Source organism: Alternaria metachromatica, assembly GCF_023757995.1.
Source record: "Alternaria metachromatica strain BMP 0045 chromosome Unknown scaffold_54, whole genome shotgun sequence".
NCBI classification, from domain to species: domain Eukaryota; kingdom Fungi; phylum Ascomycota; class Dothideomycetes; order Pleosporales; family Pleosporaceae; genus Alternaria; species Alternaria metachromatica.
The window spans coordinates 15,388-34,153 of NW_026055545.1; the positions used below are offsets into that span (position 1 = coordinate 15,388).

At 52.6% G+C, this 18,766-nt stretch overlaps 5 protein-coding genes across 5 annotated transcripts; 2 read left to right on the plus strand and 3 right to left on the minus strand.

Moving 5' to 3' along the window:
* Positions 1-588: 588 nt before the first annotated feature.
* Positions 589-5,439, plus strand: J4E83_010867 (uncharacterized protein; the record flags this gene model as incomplete). The annotated part of the gene is made up of 4 exons (XM_049337745.1): positions 589-930; positions 977-1,172; positions 1,218-3,424; positions 3,469-5,439. The coding sequence occupies 4 exons, from the start codon at positions 589-591 to the stop codon at positions 5,437-5,439; spliced, it is 4,716 nt and encodes a 1,571-aa protein (XP_049183100.1).
* A 344-nt stretch (positions 5,440-5,783) lies between these two features.
* J4E83_010868 (uncharacterized protein) lies at positions 5,784-7,109 on the minus strand (the record flags this gene model as incomplete). Its single annotated transcript, XM_049337746.1, has 2 exons — positions 5,784-6,733; positions 7,073-7,109. The coding sequence occupies 2 exons, from the start codon at positions 7,107-7,109 to the stop codon at positions 5,784-5,786; spliced, it is 987 nt and encodes a 328-aa protein (XP_049183101.1).
* Positions 7,110-11,531: 4,422 nt separating this feature from the next.
* Positions 11,532-11,906, minus strand: J4E83_010869 (uncharacterized protein; the record flags this gene model as incomplete). The annotated part of the gene is made up of 1 exon (XM_049337747.1): positions 11,532-11,906. One exon carries the CDS (start codon positions 11,904-11,906, stop codon positions 11,532-11,534), a length of 375 nt encoding a protein of 124 aa, XP_049183102.1.
* Positions 11,907-15,391: 3,485 nt separating this feature from the next.
* J4E83_010870 (uncharacterized protein) lies at positions 15,392-16,903 on the plus strand (the record flags this gene model as incomplete). The annotated part of the gene is made up of 1 exon (XM_049337748.1): positions 15,392-16,903. One exon carries the CDS (start codon positions 15,392-15,394, stop codon positions 16,901-16,903), a length of 1,512 nt encoding a protein of 503 aa, XP_049183103.1.
* A 408-nt stretch (positions 16,904-17,311) lies between these two features.
* On the minus strand, positions 17,312-17,988 carry J4E83_010871 (uncharacterized protein; the record flags this gene model as incomplete). Its single annotated transcript, XM_049337749.1, has 3 exons — positions 17,312-17,552; positions 17,645-17,809; positions 17,876-17,988. 3 exons carry the CDS (start codon positions 17,986-17,988, stop codon positions 17,312-17,314), a joined length of 519 nt encoding a protein of 172 aa, XP_049183104.1.
* Between the last annotated feature and the right edge of the window lie 778 nt (positions 17,989-18,766).

An 18,766-nucleotide genomic window follows, 5' to 3' on the forward strand; every position in this document is an offset into this window, starting at 1 on the left:
GAACGCTGCATACCTCCTCATGCACGAGCTGAACGTGTCCCGCTATCCCCTTCGGACCTGATTACGTAGGCAAGGCAGTGGCCGTCGCAAGGCAATCACAATGGCCATCCTCGCACCCTCATCATCCCCACCAACGCGTTCTCATTCCAACCCGACAGCGCGACAACGGGACAGCGAATGGCCACCCAGCGAGTGTTCAGCCTGGAGAGGCGCGCAGATGTCCGACGTCACTGAACGGTACGTGAACGCGGAGCTGAATGACTGGGTCGCACGCAGCTTCCCAATGTAGCCCGCTGCTGCTCCCAACAGTCACAGCCCTCCTATGAGATATCGAGCTCGCGTCGGGAGTATATTGCTCGGGCGCACCGTCTCTCCATAGATGATACCTTGTTTCGGCCCCCCGCCACCAGCGCATGCATCGTGAGGCTGAAGCATGCTTACCCGAGGCCGCCTTGGTGCTGCCGGGTTCGAAGGCGAGGATGGCTGATGCTATAACTCCGATGCTTGCCTGCGTCGTCTCGCAACGACCACACACAGCTTCGTTCCTAGCCTCGTGGGATCCACGACTCCCACTTCCATTCCCGCATCATGGCTTCAAAGACTGCGAGACCAAGCACATCCACTGATCTCGGTCGACTATGGAGAGCCGCCGTAAGAGACTACAAAGAACGCACTGGAGAGGATCTCGCGACTATGGGCGTGAGAAACGTCGCCGACGTGATGCGTCAAACAGATGCGGTCATGATTGACTTCAAGGGCTTTCGAGACGACGGCAGCAAGAAAGCGAGCTTTCGATCGGCTATGGGTGACCATCTTGATGGTCTCCAAACTTGCATTGACGGCTTCGCTGCAGTCGGAGCCTGTGTCAGTGCGTTTCCGCCGATGATGCCTGTGGGACTTGTGTTCACTGCCGCGAGTCGTGTGATATCCGTGAGTATAAAATCCCATCATACGGAAAGGTACTAATCTTGGACAGGCCTTCGCGGGGGTTAGAGCAGATTACGACAGTGTCGAGGAGTTCTTCGCATACTCCGCCCGTTTCTTCCAACGACTTTCGCTTCTCGAGAACAAAGCGCAGTCCGATTCGCTTGCAGTCGCAGTCATCAGAGTCTTCTCAATGCAGCTTTCGGTATGTGCCAGGGTGAAGCAACTGATAAAACACAAACGATTCAGTAAGTTCATTTCTCTTATGCTGTGAATGTGCTGACAGCTTATAGAGCAATGGCTCAATGCATTGTGGAACGAGGTCGATCAAGAGCTCATCGCGACCTATGCCGGAATGCAAGCCTCCATACAGGAACTCAACGAAACCGTCAGTTTCGAAATGTACGGTAATCTGGCAACTGTCCAGCACGATGTGCTTGCCAACAATGCAAAGCTGGACGAGCTCGATGAAAAACTTCAGTCCTACAGTTCTAACCTGGAAGGAGGCATTCTGCAGGTCTACGAAAGCATGATCAATCTGCATCTTGTAATCAACGATGTACGAAACACACAGATTGAAGACCATGCTTTGATCTTGCAAATCTTCAAGAGCACCGTGAAGACGAGCAAAGCGCCAGAGATCGAGGAGAAGAAGAAGTCATCTCAAAAGTCTAAGGGAGACGTCAGCGACCGGAAGTTCCAAGCCCTGCGTGAATTGAAGAAGTTCTTCGCTAACGACTACGATGCGTTTCCCTCATGGCAAGACGCTCACCAGGAGAACATGCTGCAAGACAAAGAACTGCTCGAGTTAAAGGTGAACAAAACAGCTGGATGGCTCCGTGAACACGAGAAGTTCAAGGACTGGGTAGATGGAAAAGTACCTCTACTCTGGCTACGAGGCGCCGAGGGGGTCGGAAAGTCGTTTCTAGCCTACTCGGTCGTTCAACAGCTTCGACTGCGCCAAAGCGAACATGACTGCTTGGCTTATTTCTATTTCAAGGAAGAGCATCCTTATCAACAGTCGATGCAAAATGCGTTCGCTTCTGCTGCGCTACAGATCGCCGGATCGAACAACCGATATGCCGAACAGGTAGCGGCTAAGATCAAGCAGGGGCCTAGTGAGTCTGCGAACATATCTACCTGGGAACGATTCTTCCTCTCGATGTTTTCCAGTGACACCGAAACTGGTGGCCGTCTCTTCCTTGTCTTCGACGGCCTAGACGAAGCGCATGTGAAAGAAGGCGGAACCTTTACGCAGTTTCTGTCAGATCTGAACCACCGGAACGCCAGCATCTCAGTCTTCGCAACGAGCAGACCTGACGATAAGCCCACGCTACAGATGCTGCAGCCTTCTTTACTCGAGGTAACTAAGCATGAGATCAGGCCAGACATGAGGATGCTCGTGAAGGACCGTCTTCGTACACTTCCGCGGATACGCAAATTCACTCGAACTACCAAGGCATCAATCACGCGCGAAGTAGTGAAGCACGCAGACAGTATGCTATACGTTGAGCACATGCTCAGGAGATTCAACTACATCGGTCGAGAAAGAGCGGTCTCGCAAGCATTGAAGGACATGCCTCAAAACCTACACGGACTTTACGATCTTCTCCTAGAAGAGTGTCGACATGATCGATCGGAAGCGCAATACCAGGCAATGAAGAAATTGTTCGCGTGGCTGGCGTTTTCGAAGCGATCGCTTAGCCTGGGTGAAGCCTCGAGCCTGTGTCAACTCGCTCTCTCGGATGACACATTCGACATCGAAGTAGAAGTCATTGGCCGTTCTTCCCGCATTCTTGAGCTTACCCAATCACGGCAGCTCGAGGAGGATGCCAAAGACGATGACAAAGACGAAGACGAGGACGACGAGGTGAAAGATGATGGTATTCCAGAGCTCGGCTACGGAGACCCCCCTCTTTCCTTCCAGGACCGGTCACTCCGGCAGTACTTCAAGAGCGTGAGCGTCGAGGACGATGGTGTAACAGAATTTCGGACGCCTGCCACCGCTGCACACCTAACCATACTTCAGATGTGTGTAGACGTCATGATGAAGGCCGCTCAAGATCCCTTCGAAGCGGGAAGTTCCGGCCTGAATTACTACGCAATCAACTATTGGTATGAGCATCTTAAAGAGTTAGACGCAGATACCGCGAGCCCTGAGGCTGTCCGCGATGTCGTGACACTATTGCACTGCATCACGGACAACACACACAACGTCGCCAAGCTGTTCGAAATGCTAGCGCGACACACGGAGATCTATCCTGAACGCGCTGAAGACACCTCTACCGCTTGGTACGACACTCTTTTCAGCTGGACAGCTAGGGTGTCCACATTACCAGATGGATCCTTGGATGAGAAGGTCAAACTTTGGACGCTCACGGTCGATCGAGACAATGTTCTACTTCCGCTTGCTCACGGCCATGTTCACAACTGGCTAGACGCAAGTGATTCGTGGTGGATACCTGAAAGGTTCAGATTCGCCAAAGCCGCGCTGTCTCGTGTAAGTTGATCCTCTTCTTCGATGTCATTCCTAATGGTATGAAGTCAAACGCCTCTGAAGCCGAAGATTCCGAGCAATTCGAGCCGCTCGATTACATGAACGCTATCATCACGCGATATGACATTCCACCCGCGGACTACAAGACTCTTCGAGCGATTGGGGGCACTTTGTCCGACTACGGAACGACATTTTACGACGATCGCAGAGAGATTCTGCTTACAGAAGCTATCGTGCATTTGAAAAGAGCTGTGGAGTGTATGAAAGGAGATGTTCTGGAGAACATCGCAACGATGCGCTTGCTGGCATTAGCATACAGGCGATGCGACCAGATGCCCGACGCAATCAAGTACTATGACGACGCCTACGACATGGTGCCGAATTACGATGCGGATGGATCTGCCAAAGATGAGATCGAGAAGATCAAGTTCATACGTATCGGTATCATGATGGAGAAGGCTTCCGCATATTCTGCTATTGGGGAGGTCGATGAAGCTTTTCACGCGTACAATGAAGCACGAAGACTGCAGGGTGAGAAGCCACTAGCTGGCACAATCCTGGACGACATAACGCGACTATTCCAGAACGACGACGAGACCGATAGTCGAAGGCTGATGGAAATCCTGAAGAGCTGGACCGAGAAGGAGCGCAACAGTTTCTTCACGTACAATCTCGAGGACTATGTGTTTGAGAGCACAGTGAAGCGCATGCAAAAGGCAGCATTGCTTTGTAACGAGACGGACCTACTCATCGGATGGCTAGGGAGCCTAGCCAACATCCTTCCGTCGGAAAGCCTACAACTGTTCAACATTCGAGGCGCGATCGCAGACATCTATTACCCAATGTTGGGCGACATTGAGAACGGCAAGAGACTACGCCAGGAGCTTCTGGCTTTGCCAACAAAGCCCAGCTTAGCCTATGAAGACTCTATGAATGAGGCGAGGACGCGTCACCGAATGCACCTCGCAGACATCCTGTTTTGTGAGTTCCAGATGACTGATGAACCAACAAAGAAAGAGGCAATCATGGATACATTGAGGGATCTGCCGAGCGCCCACGATAACGACGACGACAGCAACAACGTTCGCGAATCTCATGTCGACATGCTCCGCGCAAACATGCTTCGGATCATGGGCCCTGCGAAAGAGTACGAGAGATACATGAAGGAGCTGTTCAAGAAATGTGTCGCCGGCCTTGAAGACAGCATCTCGTGGAACGACCAGTCGAGCCTGCGATTACTGGCTAAAGTCTTGGCATCTCTGGACAGCCTGGAGGCTGATGCAAGAATCGCGATCAGCGCCCAATTCTCGATCCTTGACCTTGCGATATACGGACGTAATCTCGAGCCGGAAGAGTCCGAGACATCTTCCAACGAGAGCGACACCGAAGCTGGTGCAGAACAAGAGCCAGTGAAGGAGGAAAGCGAACCGCTAAATGACAGCGACGTTGTTCGGAACGATTTCCTGACGGATGAAGCTCATGATGTTGAAAGCAAGAACCTTCTGGAAGAGCCGATTGAGGAGAAGCAGGATCCTACAGAGCCGGGAGAACAGGATGTGGCTGGAACGGAATCCAAGGACGGAACGGAGACTGACGCCAGAGCAGAACCCGACAAGCTGGACGAGGACGTTTTTCTAGCTGGAGGCCTTGACTGCGATGGGCCTTGTGAAACCAGCATCACATCGTGGACTCAGCCAATCTACTACTGCCTCATCTGTCCGAACTGCGATCTTTGCGAAGATTGCCACTCCAAGCGCGTCCAACAGACGAAGGGAGTCCAACCAACGGGGAAGAAGACCGAAGAGCCATGGCTTAGCTTCTGCGGCGCGAACCATCGCTACATCAAGGGCCCGATGAAGGGTTGGAAGGGCGTTAAGAACGGCGTCATCCGGTATAAGGATACTGAGATCACCGTGACGGAATGGCTTCGGGGGCTCAAGGAAGAGCGGTGGCCAAATGCTTGGAAGATCTTTTGGACGAGGCAGGGAGGGTTGAAGGATATCGGAGTTGAAGATTGAGGTAGATGTATGACCGAAATCTATGTCGTATTCTTCGATAGAATCGCACTATTATCGTGAAGGGCCTGTTTTCTTCTTGTCGCTACCCGCATACATACCTCACGCGTTCAATACCTCCGCTCGATACTTGGTTTCACCCAATGCGGCCCCTCTGCGCACGTCTTTCCAAAGTTCAGAGCGTCCATATTCGTCCTATCCCAGCCACTAACGTACTTCCTGTCCTCAGAGTCATGATGACCATCCGGCTGCTTCGCACGACCAATATACAAGGCTTTGGCAAGGTAGCAATGCCGTCCATGCCAGGTGTACTGCATGCATTCGTCGTGTTCAGTACACCCAACTCTTCAAGCATCAAGGCTCGTATGGACTGTAGAATTTTGTGGGAGCTGGAACCCCGCGTCGAAGGCTGCGTCCCAGTTCTCGCGCTGCGGATGTCCGCCTTGCAAGGCGGAGAGCAGGGCGCGGTATAACAGGTTGCGATAGCGCATGGGAAGGTCGCTCTTTGCTTTCCATTCGTTCTCCCATGACCAGAGGTCTTTGTAGAGAGCTGGGTATGTTTTATGTAGGCTGATGACGGGCTCGCACCAGTGGTCCTCACCGAAGGGGACGTTTTCGAGTCTATGGGGGCTGAACATGGGCCATAGACCGCTGATATCGATGCCAGCTTTGTCATGCAGCGCCCACCCTAGTATGCTGTCGCCACAACAATCGGCTCTGATGTCTTCTTTGTATTCTGTGGAGGGACGAGGGCCTTTTAGACCGAGGGCATTGCGGGGGCGATCAACGAGTCGATGCGCAGCGGCTTGGGAAAGTATGAAGTCGGCGCCTCCGTACGCGAACCAGACCTGTTTCTCGGATTCGGATTGCGATCCAGAACGGTACTTTCTTCCAGGCGAAGGCGATCCAAAGTAGTAAGGCAGTGAACTATTGTAGTTCTCCAGAAGACGGAAGACGTTGTCCCAGAAGATGTATGTATCGCTCTCCAAGAAGACGTACCACTCGGCCGCGCTGTTGTGCTCAATCGCCTTTTCAACTTCCGGTAAGAACTTGTACTTGTCAATTCTCCACCCTTCATGGCCCTGTTGTAGCTTCGTGCTGTGTCGACTTGCGTTCTTCTGCGTCTCGTAAACGACGTAGTCCTCTGGTTTCAGGTACGTGTTCGGTGGCAAATCTGCTAGAACGTCGATAGTTCGATGGTCGCGACCATAGGTATGATTGCCATCTGAAACGATCAAAACATTGGAGATGCGCTTGATGACTGTTGAGAGCTGGGCTTGAGTTCGTGACTTGTCGTCTGCTGATCAGGTCTTCAGGATGACCTGAACCTTCGAGAGCAGATGCACTGGGCAGAGAGCGCATTCTTCTGTGGAGCTGTCCCGCCATTCACTGTATTTTATCTTTCTGAACTATGTCGTAGTGTTCCAGGTCCAGAAGTCCAGCCCATCGTCGCCTTGCGAGTTGGCTCCATGCGGTAGCGGCGCGAACGGCTTGGGGTGGAATGCTTGTTTGCCTAGAATATCACTTGGTAAGGATTCCACATAATTCCAGTCGAGGAGGACGAGAAGATTGACTCCGATGGCTATGCCAATGCATGCGAGCAGCAGCCGAACCGTGCGCGCGGTGGCGAAAGGACTGGAACTTGGCAAGAAGCGGCGTGCGCCCGCAAGCATAGTGGGAAGTGAGCGTAGGCGTCGCGTCACAATAGCCTACGTCCCATCGAGTTGACCGAGCAGGAAAGCGAGTCTTTGATAACATATGCACACGTCTGCAGAACGTTGGAGATGTTGTCGCGCGGGCGCACATCCTTGTCGCACTGCTGGCTTGACATTTGATGGCGACACCATGACATCTTAGGCGCCCTCTTTGGGGTGGTCGACTTATTAAATGTCTACAGTTAGGTTAGTTTAATTTCTTTAGTTTAGTAACAGCAACTACAGTATTATCTTAACTATAAGTTTAGTATAGATTATATACTCTAGGCAGAGATGTTGCTGCCTTAAGAATAGTTAAGTATAAATTTTTGCCTTTTCTTTAGCAATACTTTCTTATCTATTAACCTTAAGCTATATATATTAAGCTACTAACGCTACTAACACTATATCTAACGCTCTAGTTCTCTATAGTTCTTATTAATAAGCCTATACTAGCACTCTAATTAATAAAGTCTCTAAGAACTACTAGTAGAATACTAAGCGTACTTAGCTTATTATTAAATATATAGACATAATTAGCTATAATTATATATCTAAAAGGCAACACTATACTATTACTAAAGCTAGAGCTATATATTAATATAGTTATATAGGCCTTAATACTAACGTTAAGTCTTTTGCTCTCTTTAAAATGCGTTACCTTAAGGCAATCTAATAGCGTTTTACTAATAAGATAATAATAGCTAACGCGTAGATAATTAGGTTAATATTTATAACTAGTAATATTTAAGAAAGGCTTTATAAAGAAGCTAGGCGTATTTTGCTTAGCTTATAAGCTAAGCGCGCAAGAAGGAGAAGAGATAGAGTAGGTAGGATAGTAGTAGCGTAGCACCCTAATTAATTAGTTTAGGTAGACAGCACTTCCTAGGAAGATACTGCCCTAGTCGACTTACCTAACACTCCTTCTAGCAGGATTGCGCCGCGAGACAGGGTGGTGTCAGTTAGCGAGGTTTGCCCGTTGTGATAACGACAGTGCCGCTAACCGCGCCTAGCTCGTCGGGCCCGGGCCTGCAGCCCTCCGTGCCTCCATCGCCGCTCACCAGCTCCTCACACATGCGCTCGTACAGCCGAACAATCGCCATTGTTGTCGAACAGTCAATCTGGCACGATGCGCAACGGTGATTATTATCGCGAAGAACGTATCAAGATCATTGCGGAACCACTTCGGGCGCGGGGCGCAGGGCGCGAATGCAGACGCTCGGTGGCGGAGCAGATGCCGGCAGGCAATCACGGTGTTGGAGCAGTGCACAAGACGAGCCAGTGGAAGACCAGTACAGGATTCGCGCGAGAGTGATATTGGGGGCTATCCGTTCAATGCAGATCGCACATGCAGCGGCATGCGTGGCAGTCTCCATTCGTGAGGCTCAGCCCGTGCCGCACCAAGCCAAGGTAAGGCGGACCGCGGGGCAAGCATCGCTATGAGATCCAAGGACGACTCTCAACACCACTCCTCAAGAAGCTTGCTAGAACATAAAGCGCTCGGTTAATCAGTGTTTCGAATCTTCCCAGGCCGTGTTCAAATGGGCATGCAGTGGCGGACGCCTCTGATCGACTGACCTTGGATTCGCCATGGACTTTTTGGAGGGGGAGACCTGCGAGCGCTGCTCCGCCATACCATGGGTACGGTGGTATGTATCGAACTATGAAAAGCTGTATTTCACAGAAACCCCAGATGAACTCCAGAGCGCCGCTTGTCCAATCTGCCGGGTTATCGGGCGCGGGATAGCGGGATATAATACACCTATAACGTGTCTGGAACAGAGCGGAACACATATGACGGTTGGATACGGAACCTTCCTTTGGCGCTCAAATTTGATGCTTTATGACAAAGATGACGAGGCTTTCCTTCAAGCGTGTAGAGTCCATCCAAAGCGCGTCGACTTTGCGCACGCGAAACGTTGGATACGTGCTTGCGTGTCGTCGCACGAGGAGTGCAAGCCTCCGTTAGGCTCAGCCCTGCACGATCTGAAGGTGCTCGACTGTCACGATAGAACTGTTGTCTCGGCACCAGAACACTGCGAATACGTTGCGCTATCATATGTCTGGGGAAAGGCAGGACTGGAAGACGCCCCGGATTTTCCGCGAATACCAGACATACTCCCTCGCACTGTGGAGGATAGTATCAAAGCTACAATCATGTTAGGTTATCGATACCTGTGGATTGACAGATATGTATGCTTACTTACAAAGCCGTTCAGATCAATAACTAATCGTGCAGTGCGTCGATCAGATTGATGCTATAGCCCAGCAGCATCAGATTAACCAAATGGGTACCATCTATTCCTCATCTCAAGTGACCATCGTTGCAGCGGCAGGTCTAGAGGAATCGTATTCAGATGCTACGTACGGGCTCCCCGGTATCACGGACGACTTCAGAACGCCGAGTTCATGCGCGGTAACCGATCGAATACGCCTCGTGCATACTCGATGGACAAGGCTTGTATCGATCAAATTATCTAATTGGTATAGTAGAGGATGGACATTCCAAGAAGGCTATCTATCGAGGAGACGGATGTATTTCACAGATGTTGGAGTGGATTACATCTGTGACAATGACCGCGGGAGTGAGGCTGCTATCGGACTCGCTGAAACGCTACGCAGCCTAGTCAAAGCACCCCTTTTCGACTTTAAGGAACAGATGATGCACGAATACACACGACGCCGACTTACGTATAGCTATGACGCGCTGAAAGCTATTATTGGCGCGCTCGAATTAGAAGAGTTAGATGACCACATCTGGGGCGTATTTGTTGTTTGATATCACCCAAACTTGTACATGTTCCTTCATTGGCGACATTCGTCACCGGTCTCTCGACGCAAGCAATTCCCCAGCTGGTTACCTATTGGCTGGCATGGCCCAGTCGATTACCTGTATTGGGTCGATTACCCGTTTCGGAAAGATCCTTGCATTTCAAAAGAATGTACCGTCGAAGTGTGGTGCAATGGTGAATATAAGCCACTTGAGCAAGGCTTTGGAAAGCTCTCGCAACAACATCACTTGCTAGGCGCGGAGCAGTCGAGATTTCTTAGGGTAACGACTAAGATAGTAACTGTAGAGTTTGTGAGCTTGAGGGGGAAGGCTATGTATCCCCGAGAGGGACTTCATGCTAAGATCCCATATGGTGAAGCTCTCGATGTGTTTCTTTTCGCCTTCTGGGACACGGAAGAAGAGCCTGTGTGCAGATCTGACAAGGGAGGGATCTATCTGCCTTGCGCAGTAATCGTTCGAAGACCAGATACGCAACGTGGGCAAGGAGACAGTACGAGATTCGAGGAAGAAAGTCAGATCCTTGTATTGCGACAGCACGACAACCATTACGAACGCATCGGCTATTTTGCGTGGGACATTATCGAATATATAAGACATGATCCCGGAGAACCGGGAGATGACGACTTCTCGCAGGACCCATATTTACTACCCGCGACTATGCACGCTCTAGATAAGCAAGGCAAAAGAGCCAAGATTCCTATCCTCGACGAGGAATTCTGCAGCCATGGAGACGGTCGATACTGGCTGAAGGATGGTGTTGAAACTACGTTCCTCTTGGGCTAGCACTGTTTCGACGCCGCGAAGGAACACCGACACAAAACAAAGTCTCTGTAGTTACGAGATAATATCGTTAGGTCGTGGACACGCCCATGGCGAGGTGTGATATCTAGGAACCACTAGCGGCTGTTGTGTGCAAGTGCGAATGCATGTCGTGCATCCTTGACGTGGAGTTGATCGGTGGCAATTGGCTGTCAACGTCGCAACGGCCTAAAGCCATGAGAAGCATGTCTGCGCATATGCTCGGGTTGGACCGCGTTGAACTGGCGGCTGATGCTGCGCGTTGAGGATGGGGGTATCGACGAGGTGCCGCGATCTAGCATTATGAAGATGATAGGATCGGACGAACAGGTTCAGACGCCGGTGACACTAGATCTTCGGAAGTCACACGATGGCGCCGACACCCTGCAAAATTCGAGAGCAGTGAAGCTAAGAGATTCAGAGGATGGACACATAATAAGGAGACTACGCAAACGGTGGGACTGTTCTCTGCGCAAGCCGGCCGCTCCAGACTCAGCAGACTATCAATGGACGACGAACCACGTCCTGTCTGTACTGCCAACAACACTCTCGATGCCACATCTTCTGCTAAAAGACCAACGTGACGATATCTTCTCGCAGCCACTACTCCTTCGTCTCCAGCCAATGCAACTTGGTCCCAGGTCCTGACATAGTTAGTCGAGAGCCATGAAGCAGCATCTCCAAGGGATCCGCTGCTTACCAATATCCATAGTTGGATGACACGCATACAACCGCGTCGTCCCATCATCGTCAAGAAGCGCACCGAGCGGAAAGTCTACACCAAAGTCAGCTAAAACGTAAAAGCCATCCCATTATATCGCCCGAAGCCGCCCAGTCAGCGCAACCAACATACCAAAAGACTCAAGCTGAACATCCTCACCCTCCCCCGTGTACTGAACCGACTGCACCTTATCGAATTGGCTCGCCCAGTACATAGGCAGAGGCTCAAGCGTGCTTGATTCCTCGTCTATCCACCGGCCCAGAACGAGTAAAGACACGTCGTTGTTACAAAGCAACAGTCCATTCTGCAGCGTGAAGACCGCAGCTTGCTCGCGGTCTCCCATGTTAACGGGGTACTTTTCCTCACGATTGGCGGCGAGATTGGCGGTCTCGGTATCAGACAAGGTACTGACGAATTGGCCGTTGAGTTCGATGAGAAAGCGGCGGTTTAGGTTTGTTTTCGCCATGATCGCAGGTGTGATTTCGTGGGGAGAGATAGGTGATGATGGAAGACAAGGTTTGATGCATCTCCGTTGGTGGACAAGGAAGCTTTATACGTCTTTACCCAGTGGTACGAAGCACGTAGCTCGAAGAACGTAGTGGTAAGCTACCTAGGTAACCCATATCAGTTGTAGCACATGATACCTGAATAGATGCGAATAGCGAACACAAGCCAAAAGCAAAGCGCCTTCCAGCGTAGTGGGCTGTCATACTCACACATTTTATGGGTGATGTGTCTTAGCCTTAGATGAACAAAGAGCGTCGCGCAGATGGAGCTAGGTTCTACCATGTTCACTATGTAGTACACACTAAGCAAGTCAAGCTGAGCGTACATCAGCGCGCTATCCTATACCAATCATTACCGTTGGTTCGACTGACTAGACCCTCTCGCGCCATCACATTAAGTTCAATCCGAGCTTGTCCGCCGTGGTGAACTAACACGGGACTGTTCACCTTCATCAATGCACATTCGCATGCAGTATGCAAGCTTTGATTCGTTTCTGTTCGCAAGATGGCTTCCCGATGAGTCACAAGACTACAAAAGCAAGCACCACAGCAATACTCACTCGGTTCACTCAAGATGCCAAGAAAATAGAATTGTTGCAAAGGGTATTGTCGCATTGGGGTGACCGTACACAGTCGTCACTCATTATGTTATCAACTCACATCTATCTTACCATCTTACCAACACCTATCTACCCACCAAGCACATTTCTCTTGAAATGCGCGTTTACAACCTCTCCTTCTGGAGACCCTTCCAGCCCCACTCTTGTGCAATCAACTCCGCGGCGCGCTCACCGATACCCAGCACAGTCAACATGGGGTTGATGGTGGGCATCTCGGGGAAACATCCCGCGTCCGCAATCCTGACGCTCTTGAGACCGCGAATCTTCAGCTCGGGGTCCACAACGGCCATCTCGTCCTTTGTTACGTCACCCATCTTGGTTGTGCCAGCGGGGTGGTATACAGTGTGTGCGACGCGGCGACCGTACTCGGAAAGCTCCTCGTCGGTGACGACCTTCGGGCCAGGCGCGACTTCACGCTTGATCCAGTTGGAGAAAGGCGCTTGCTTGGCGATCTCGCGGGCAGCCTTGAGACCAGCGACGATGGTGGCTGCGTCGTAGCCTTCGGGGTCGGTGAAGTAGCGGAAGTCGAGCGCGGGCTTAACGGTGGGGTCGGCGGAGGTGAGGTAGATGCGGCCGCGGGAGCGGGGACGGGGAATGTTGGGCGTCATGCAGAATGCGTCGATGGGGGAGTCGTAACCCATGCTGGTGATCATGTTAGTTGCAGCGCGGAAATGTGGGGTTGTTGGGCTTACCGAGCGGTGTTCAGGCAGAATGGGATTTGGTAGCAATGAGCCATGATGTCGGCAATGTCGCCATCACCACCCGCTGCGTTGGGGATCTCGCGGCGCAGGAAGATACCAGCGTCTGAGTCCATGGTGGTCTGGTTCGCGGGTACGGGCTTGTTGAGCTCCCAGAGGATGATGCTCTCGGGGTGGTCCAGCAGGTTCTCGCCAACACCGGGGATGTCTTTTACGACAGGGATGCCAAGGTCGGAGAGTTGCTGCTTGGGACCAAGACCGGAGAGGAGCATCAGTCGCGGGGTGTCGACGGCGCCTGCGCAGAGGATGGTCTCGCACTTGGGGTTGAGGGTGAACTTCTCGCCGCTTTGGAGCGCGAGGTCAATACCGGTGACCTTGTCGCCCTTGACGTTAACCTTGCTGACCCACGCGTTGGTGAGAACAGTCAGGTTGTCGCGCTTCTCCTCGCCGCGGAGGATGGGGTGGATGTAGGCGACACTAGCGCTGCTCCGGCGGCCATCGTCGGGGTTGTATGATACGGAGAAGAAACCGACGGAAGGCTTGAGAGCGCCCTTGGTCTTGATTTCGTGGTTGAAGTCGTGGATCACCGGAATGTCCATGGCGGTTGAGCACGAGTCGATCCAGTCGAGGCAGAGCTGGTTGCGGTGCTTCTCGTGGACAGGCTGGACGGTGTTGCGCAGGTTGTCAAGCACGCGCATGAAGGTCTTGAAGCTCCAGCCCTTGCAGCCCTGGGCTTCCCATCGCTTGCAGTCGTACTCAAACGGCCTGAAGGAGATGAGGGTGTTGTGTGATGAGCAGCCACCGAGGACCTTTGCACGTGAGTGTCGGATGTGGGAGTTGCCGTTGGGCTGTTCGGTGGTGCCGTAGTCGTAGTCGAGCTCTCCTCCGAGAAGGTTGAGCCAGTCCTTGAGCAGCAGCACACGGTCGTCCATGAAGTCGCTTGGGCCGGCCTCAATCAAGAGGACCTTCTTGTTGGGGAGATATTCGGTGAGTCGCGAGGCGATGACACAGCCAGCTGTGCCTCCTCCGACAATGACGAAGTCATACTCGGCATCCTTGGGGATGGAGGTCACGGTCTCGAAAGCCATTGTTGCGTGTGGGTGGTGGGCTTGGGGTGATGGCGAGAATATACTTCTGCTAAAGAGAGCTTTTCACGTCAGGAGCAAGCTTATATATCCACGCGGACTATCGCTCGAAGGAGACGACGTTGTCTAGATGGGCCGGGCGTCGCGATCGGGCGGTCGGCAGAAGGTCGGAGCAGCAAAAGTGAGCTGAGCTGGCGATGAGGCTGGGGAATGGAGAGTCGTGCGCCGCTGCAAGATGTGTCGTTCGCCTTCCAGATAAGACTGTGCTAAATAGGGCCGTTTACGGTTGGACCGGACGCGTGCACGTGCTCAGCCAACGCCTCAGGATGGCGATGTTGCGACGGGTGCGAGGAAGGAGAGGCGATGGGCCGAAGTAGTGAAAACTCACACGCTGTCAGCAGGTGGTAAGTGTGATTGATCAATTGCGTCCAACGACGACTATAATGGTGTTGGTGACGACGTGGTTATGACAACCGTGGTTGCCAGTGAAAGAAAAAAAGACGTCGTAAAAGCGTCCGATGATGTGATGGGCGCGTTGGGCCTAGCGCGACCCCGCTGGGCTGCAGCTTCCGAGCTGGCAATCCCTGTCGGTCGATGCCGCACCTTCCCCGATCTCTGGGCGGTGAGGGCGGCAGCCATCGGAGCGACGTTTTTGTGCCATACAGCAGCAGCGACAGGAAACGACGCCATCCCGCTGAAAAGCGAGCGCTGCTGCTTTCTCTATCTTGCTCGCACCCCTTGCATATCTCTCAGCTGACGTACCCTCGGCGACGTTCCGAAGGATTACTGATCGTGAAAGGAAGTAGAGGCGCAACAGCTGCATCCAAGCTCCCCGCCGCTATCGCCCATCAAATGTTCGTTCACGTTACATCACCGCGCCAATCTTGACCACTTGGCTGACACGCGCAGATCAAACTGTGCATAAAGATTCTCCCGGTACATTTCGCTCATCGTGACCATCGTGGCGACCAAACTCTTGCGACTCCGCGTCAACACCAGAAGCAACCTCAGGCTTTCCCACTGCGCCAGCAAGCCACTCACCATGTCTCTCCCATATGCGCCTAGATCCGCCTACTACGACGGGAAACTTCAATCTGGCTCAACCACTTCCACCTTCCAGACCATTGACCCCGCGACCGCCCAACCCGTCGCAAACATCCACACAACCTCCAACGCTGGCATAGACGCTGCGATAGCCTCGGCGCAACGGGCGTTCCCCGCATGGTCCGCGACACCTCCCATCGAGCGCGCGCGCATTCTTCAACGAGCGGCTGCCCTGCTCCGCGCACGCAATGACGAACTCGCCCGCATCGAGACCAGCGACACGGGCAAGCCCTTCTCCGAGACCTCGACGGTCGATGTAGTCACCGGCGCCGATGTCCTCGAATACTTTGCGAATCTCGTAGGCGGAGGCGGCATGAACGGCGAGACGGCACAGCTGCGACCAGACGCGTGGATGTACACGACTAAGAACTCGCTGGGCGTATGTGCGGGTATTGGCGCATGGAACTACCCCATTCAGATCGCGCTGTGGAAGTCTGCGCCATGCCTGGCAGCCGGCAACTGCATGGTATACAAACCTTCAGAGTTCACACCATTGCACTCCACAGTGCTAGCGGACATCTACGCTGAAGCTGGTGTACCGCCGGGTGTCTTCAACGTCGTCCAGGGCGGCGGTGAAGTCGGCGCATACCTCACCAAGCACTCCGGCATCGCTAAGGTCAGCTTCACCGGACAGGTCTCGACAGGCAAGAAGGTCGCAGGTAGCGCATCCGGCGAGATGAAGTACGTGACAATGGAGCTGGGCGGCAAGTCGGCATGCGTCATCCTGCCAGACGCGGACGTGGATCAGGCAGTTGACGGCGCAATGCTAGCCAACTTCTTCTCAACAGGACAGGTCTGCACCAACGGCACACGAGTCTTCATCCCGGAAGCAATGAAGTCAGATTTCGAGAAGCGGTTACTGGAGAAGATGCAATACATCCGCCCAGGCAACCTCCACGACATGGCCACCAACTTCGGCCCGCTGGTATCGAAGCCGCACTACGAGAAGGTCATACAGTACATCAAGCACGGCCGCGACAACGACAAGGCAAGGATGCTCTGCGGAGGCCCCGAAACCCCATCATGGGTTGCGTCACACAGCGACAGGTCATACCAAAACGGCTACTGGGTCCAGCCCACCGTCTTCACAAATTGCACCGACGACATGAAGATCGTCCGCGAAGAAATCTTCGGCCCCGTCATGTCCATCCTCACATACAAGACCATCGAGGAAGTTGTCCAACGCGCCAATAACACCGATGTCGGTCTTGCGGCGGGTGTGTTTACCAAGGACCTCAACCTAGCGCACAAGGTTATTGCCCAGCTTGAAGCGGGTATCACATGGGTGAACACTTGGGGTGAGAGTCCGGCTGAGATGAGCGTCGGTGGCTGGAAGCAGAGTGGTGTTGGTGTGGAGAATGGTAAGAAGGGTCTTGAGGCTTGGGTGAGGAATAAGAGTACGCTTGTTGAGATGGGCGGGGCTGTGCCGACTGTTTTTGCGAAGTTGTAGAGATGGTTGTGGAAGAAGATGTTTGTATATAGGCAATACCATGGATTATCAGGCAGCCCGTTCTCCGACATGTCGTACGGTACTGATCAAAGCTTTGTTACATGGAGACGCATCTTACTTCGGAAGCCTGGAAAGAAAACAGGCAATGGGTGATGGATGTCAGACTGAGCAGGAAAAATGGCATTTCATTGATTACGGCACGGTACACTCCTTACTGTTGGATCGAGGTCATGAAGAATAGAGAAAGAGTAAGGGCAAAAGACCATTAGTTAAGAGTGGTAAACTCAGACATCAACAAACCGCGCGAAAAGAGTAGCAAGTACCATCAAATCCATTCCTCTACACATCCATCCCACCCCTTCCCCCTTTCCCATCCCGTCCCCATCCCCCATCCATCCACGTCCACCCCTACACAGTAAGCGTATAAGTAACACTATCACACTTGCCATTAACAATCTGCCGATCCCCACTCGCCAGCTGCAGCAGTCCCCTCCACGTCCCGCCATGCTGCATGTTGAAGCATGCCTGGTTGATGTTGTGCGTCGTCATGAATTCTAGGCCGCGCGTCACGGCGTCTTTCATGGTTTTGACTTCGGCGGTTGTGTCGCAGTTTTTTCCGGTTGTTGCCGCGTGGTATTGGTAGTTTACGCTGGAGGGGGAGGGGTTAGTGGCTGGTTATCATTGGGGAGGAATAGGGGGTTTGTTGGATGGTGAGGTGGTAAGGGGGGAGAGGGAACGTACCCGTCAACAGCACCGGAGATAACACCACAAGTATTGGCCTCGCTTTGCGCCTTCATGAGGTTGGAAACGTAGGTCGCAATCGCATTCACGTTGAGTGCGACCATGGAGCCTGCGCCCAGAATGGCGATCTGCTCTTCGATGGTGAGGCGTTTGGCGAGGTCGTCGCTGGAGTGAGGTGTTAGCAGGAGATTGGAGGAATGGTGTGGAAAGAGACTTTTGCGTCGTACGTACCTAGACTGTGTCTCCTCGCTCAATGATGGCAGAGCCTCCCGCTCAGGGAGGGAGAGGGCCATGGCGTTGTAGCCGAGACAGAGGGCGGTTGCGGCGATGGTTGAGAAACGCATGATGGGTAGTGGATTGGGGATGTTGTATTGTAAGAGATGAAAGCACGGTAAAGTAGTTATGGTTGAGTGGTGAGGATGATGCGGTAGAACTGTGTGTCTTGCCCGATATATATACACTCTCACGATGAACCGTTCCGACTGATAAGTTGTCAAGAGTCGAGCACAGATTGACTTGCTGCACGCCTTGAGCCATGATGATCAAGTGCTTGCACGCCTGATGTCAACGGGTCTGGAGAGAAAAGCCTCGCGATACGACCGAAGTGTACTGGATAGAGGCAAGATGCTTGATTGGCAAGCAGGTAGACCGATGCTGTCTTCATCGCATCCCGTGGAAACCGCCGTACAGCCCTGTATGTGTAAGGCGCCCCTCTTGGATCAGCGTCTATACAATATCAATCATGGTGTTGCACTTCGCCGTCTCTTAGGCGTTCCCTCGTTAGCCTGTGCAGCGGTCCGATTAGAGACGTTGAACCCCATCTTTCTTCGGTGTTTCAGTAATCTCAGCCCCCGCAAAGCTCCCGCGCTCAAAAATAGCCGCTTTTAGTAGACTATTCGCGTCAGTATCGCTCAGGCGCCCCATGTTTAGTCGTCGCGCATAGCCGCACGAAGGCTGTGTACCTAAGGCGTACCGGATCGGTCCGTAAAACAACCCTACGTTTGCGCCGACCGACTCTCCGGATCTTGAAACCAAGACAGATCAAGATCGGCATAAGCTTTCGTAGGGCGGGCTTATTTCGACTGCGAAACTCGATCGTGTCTATGTTTTGTACATCAGGCA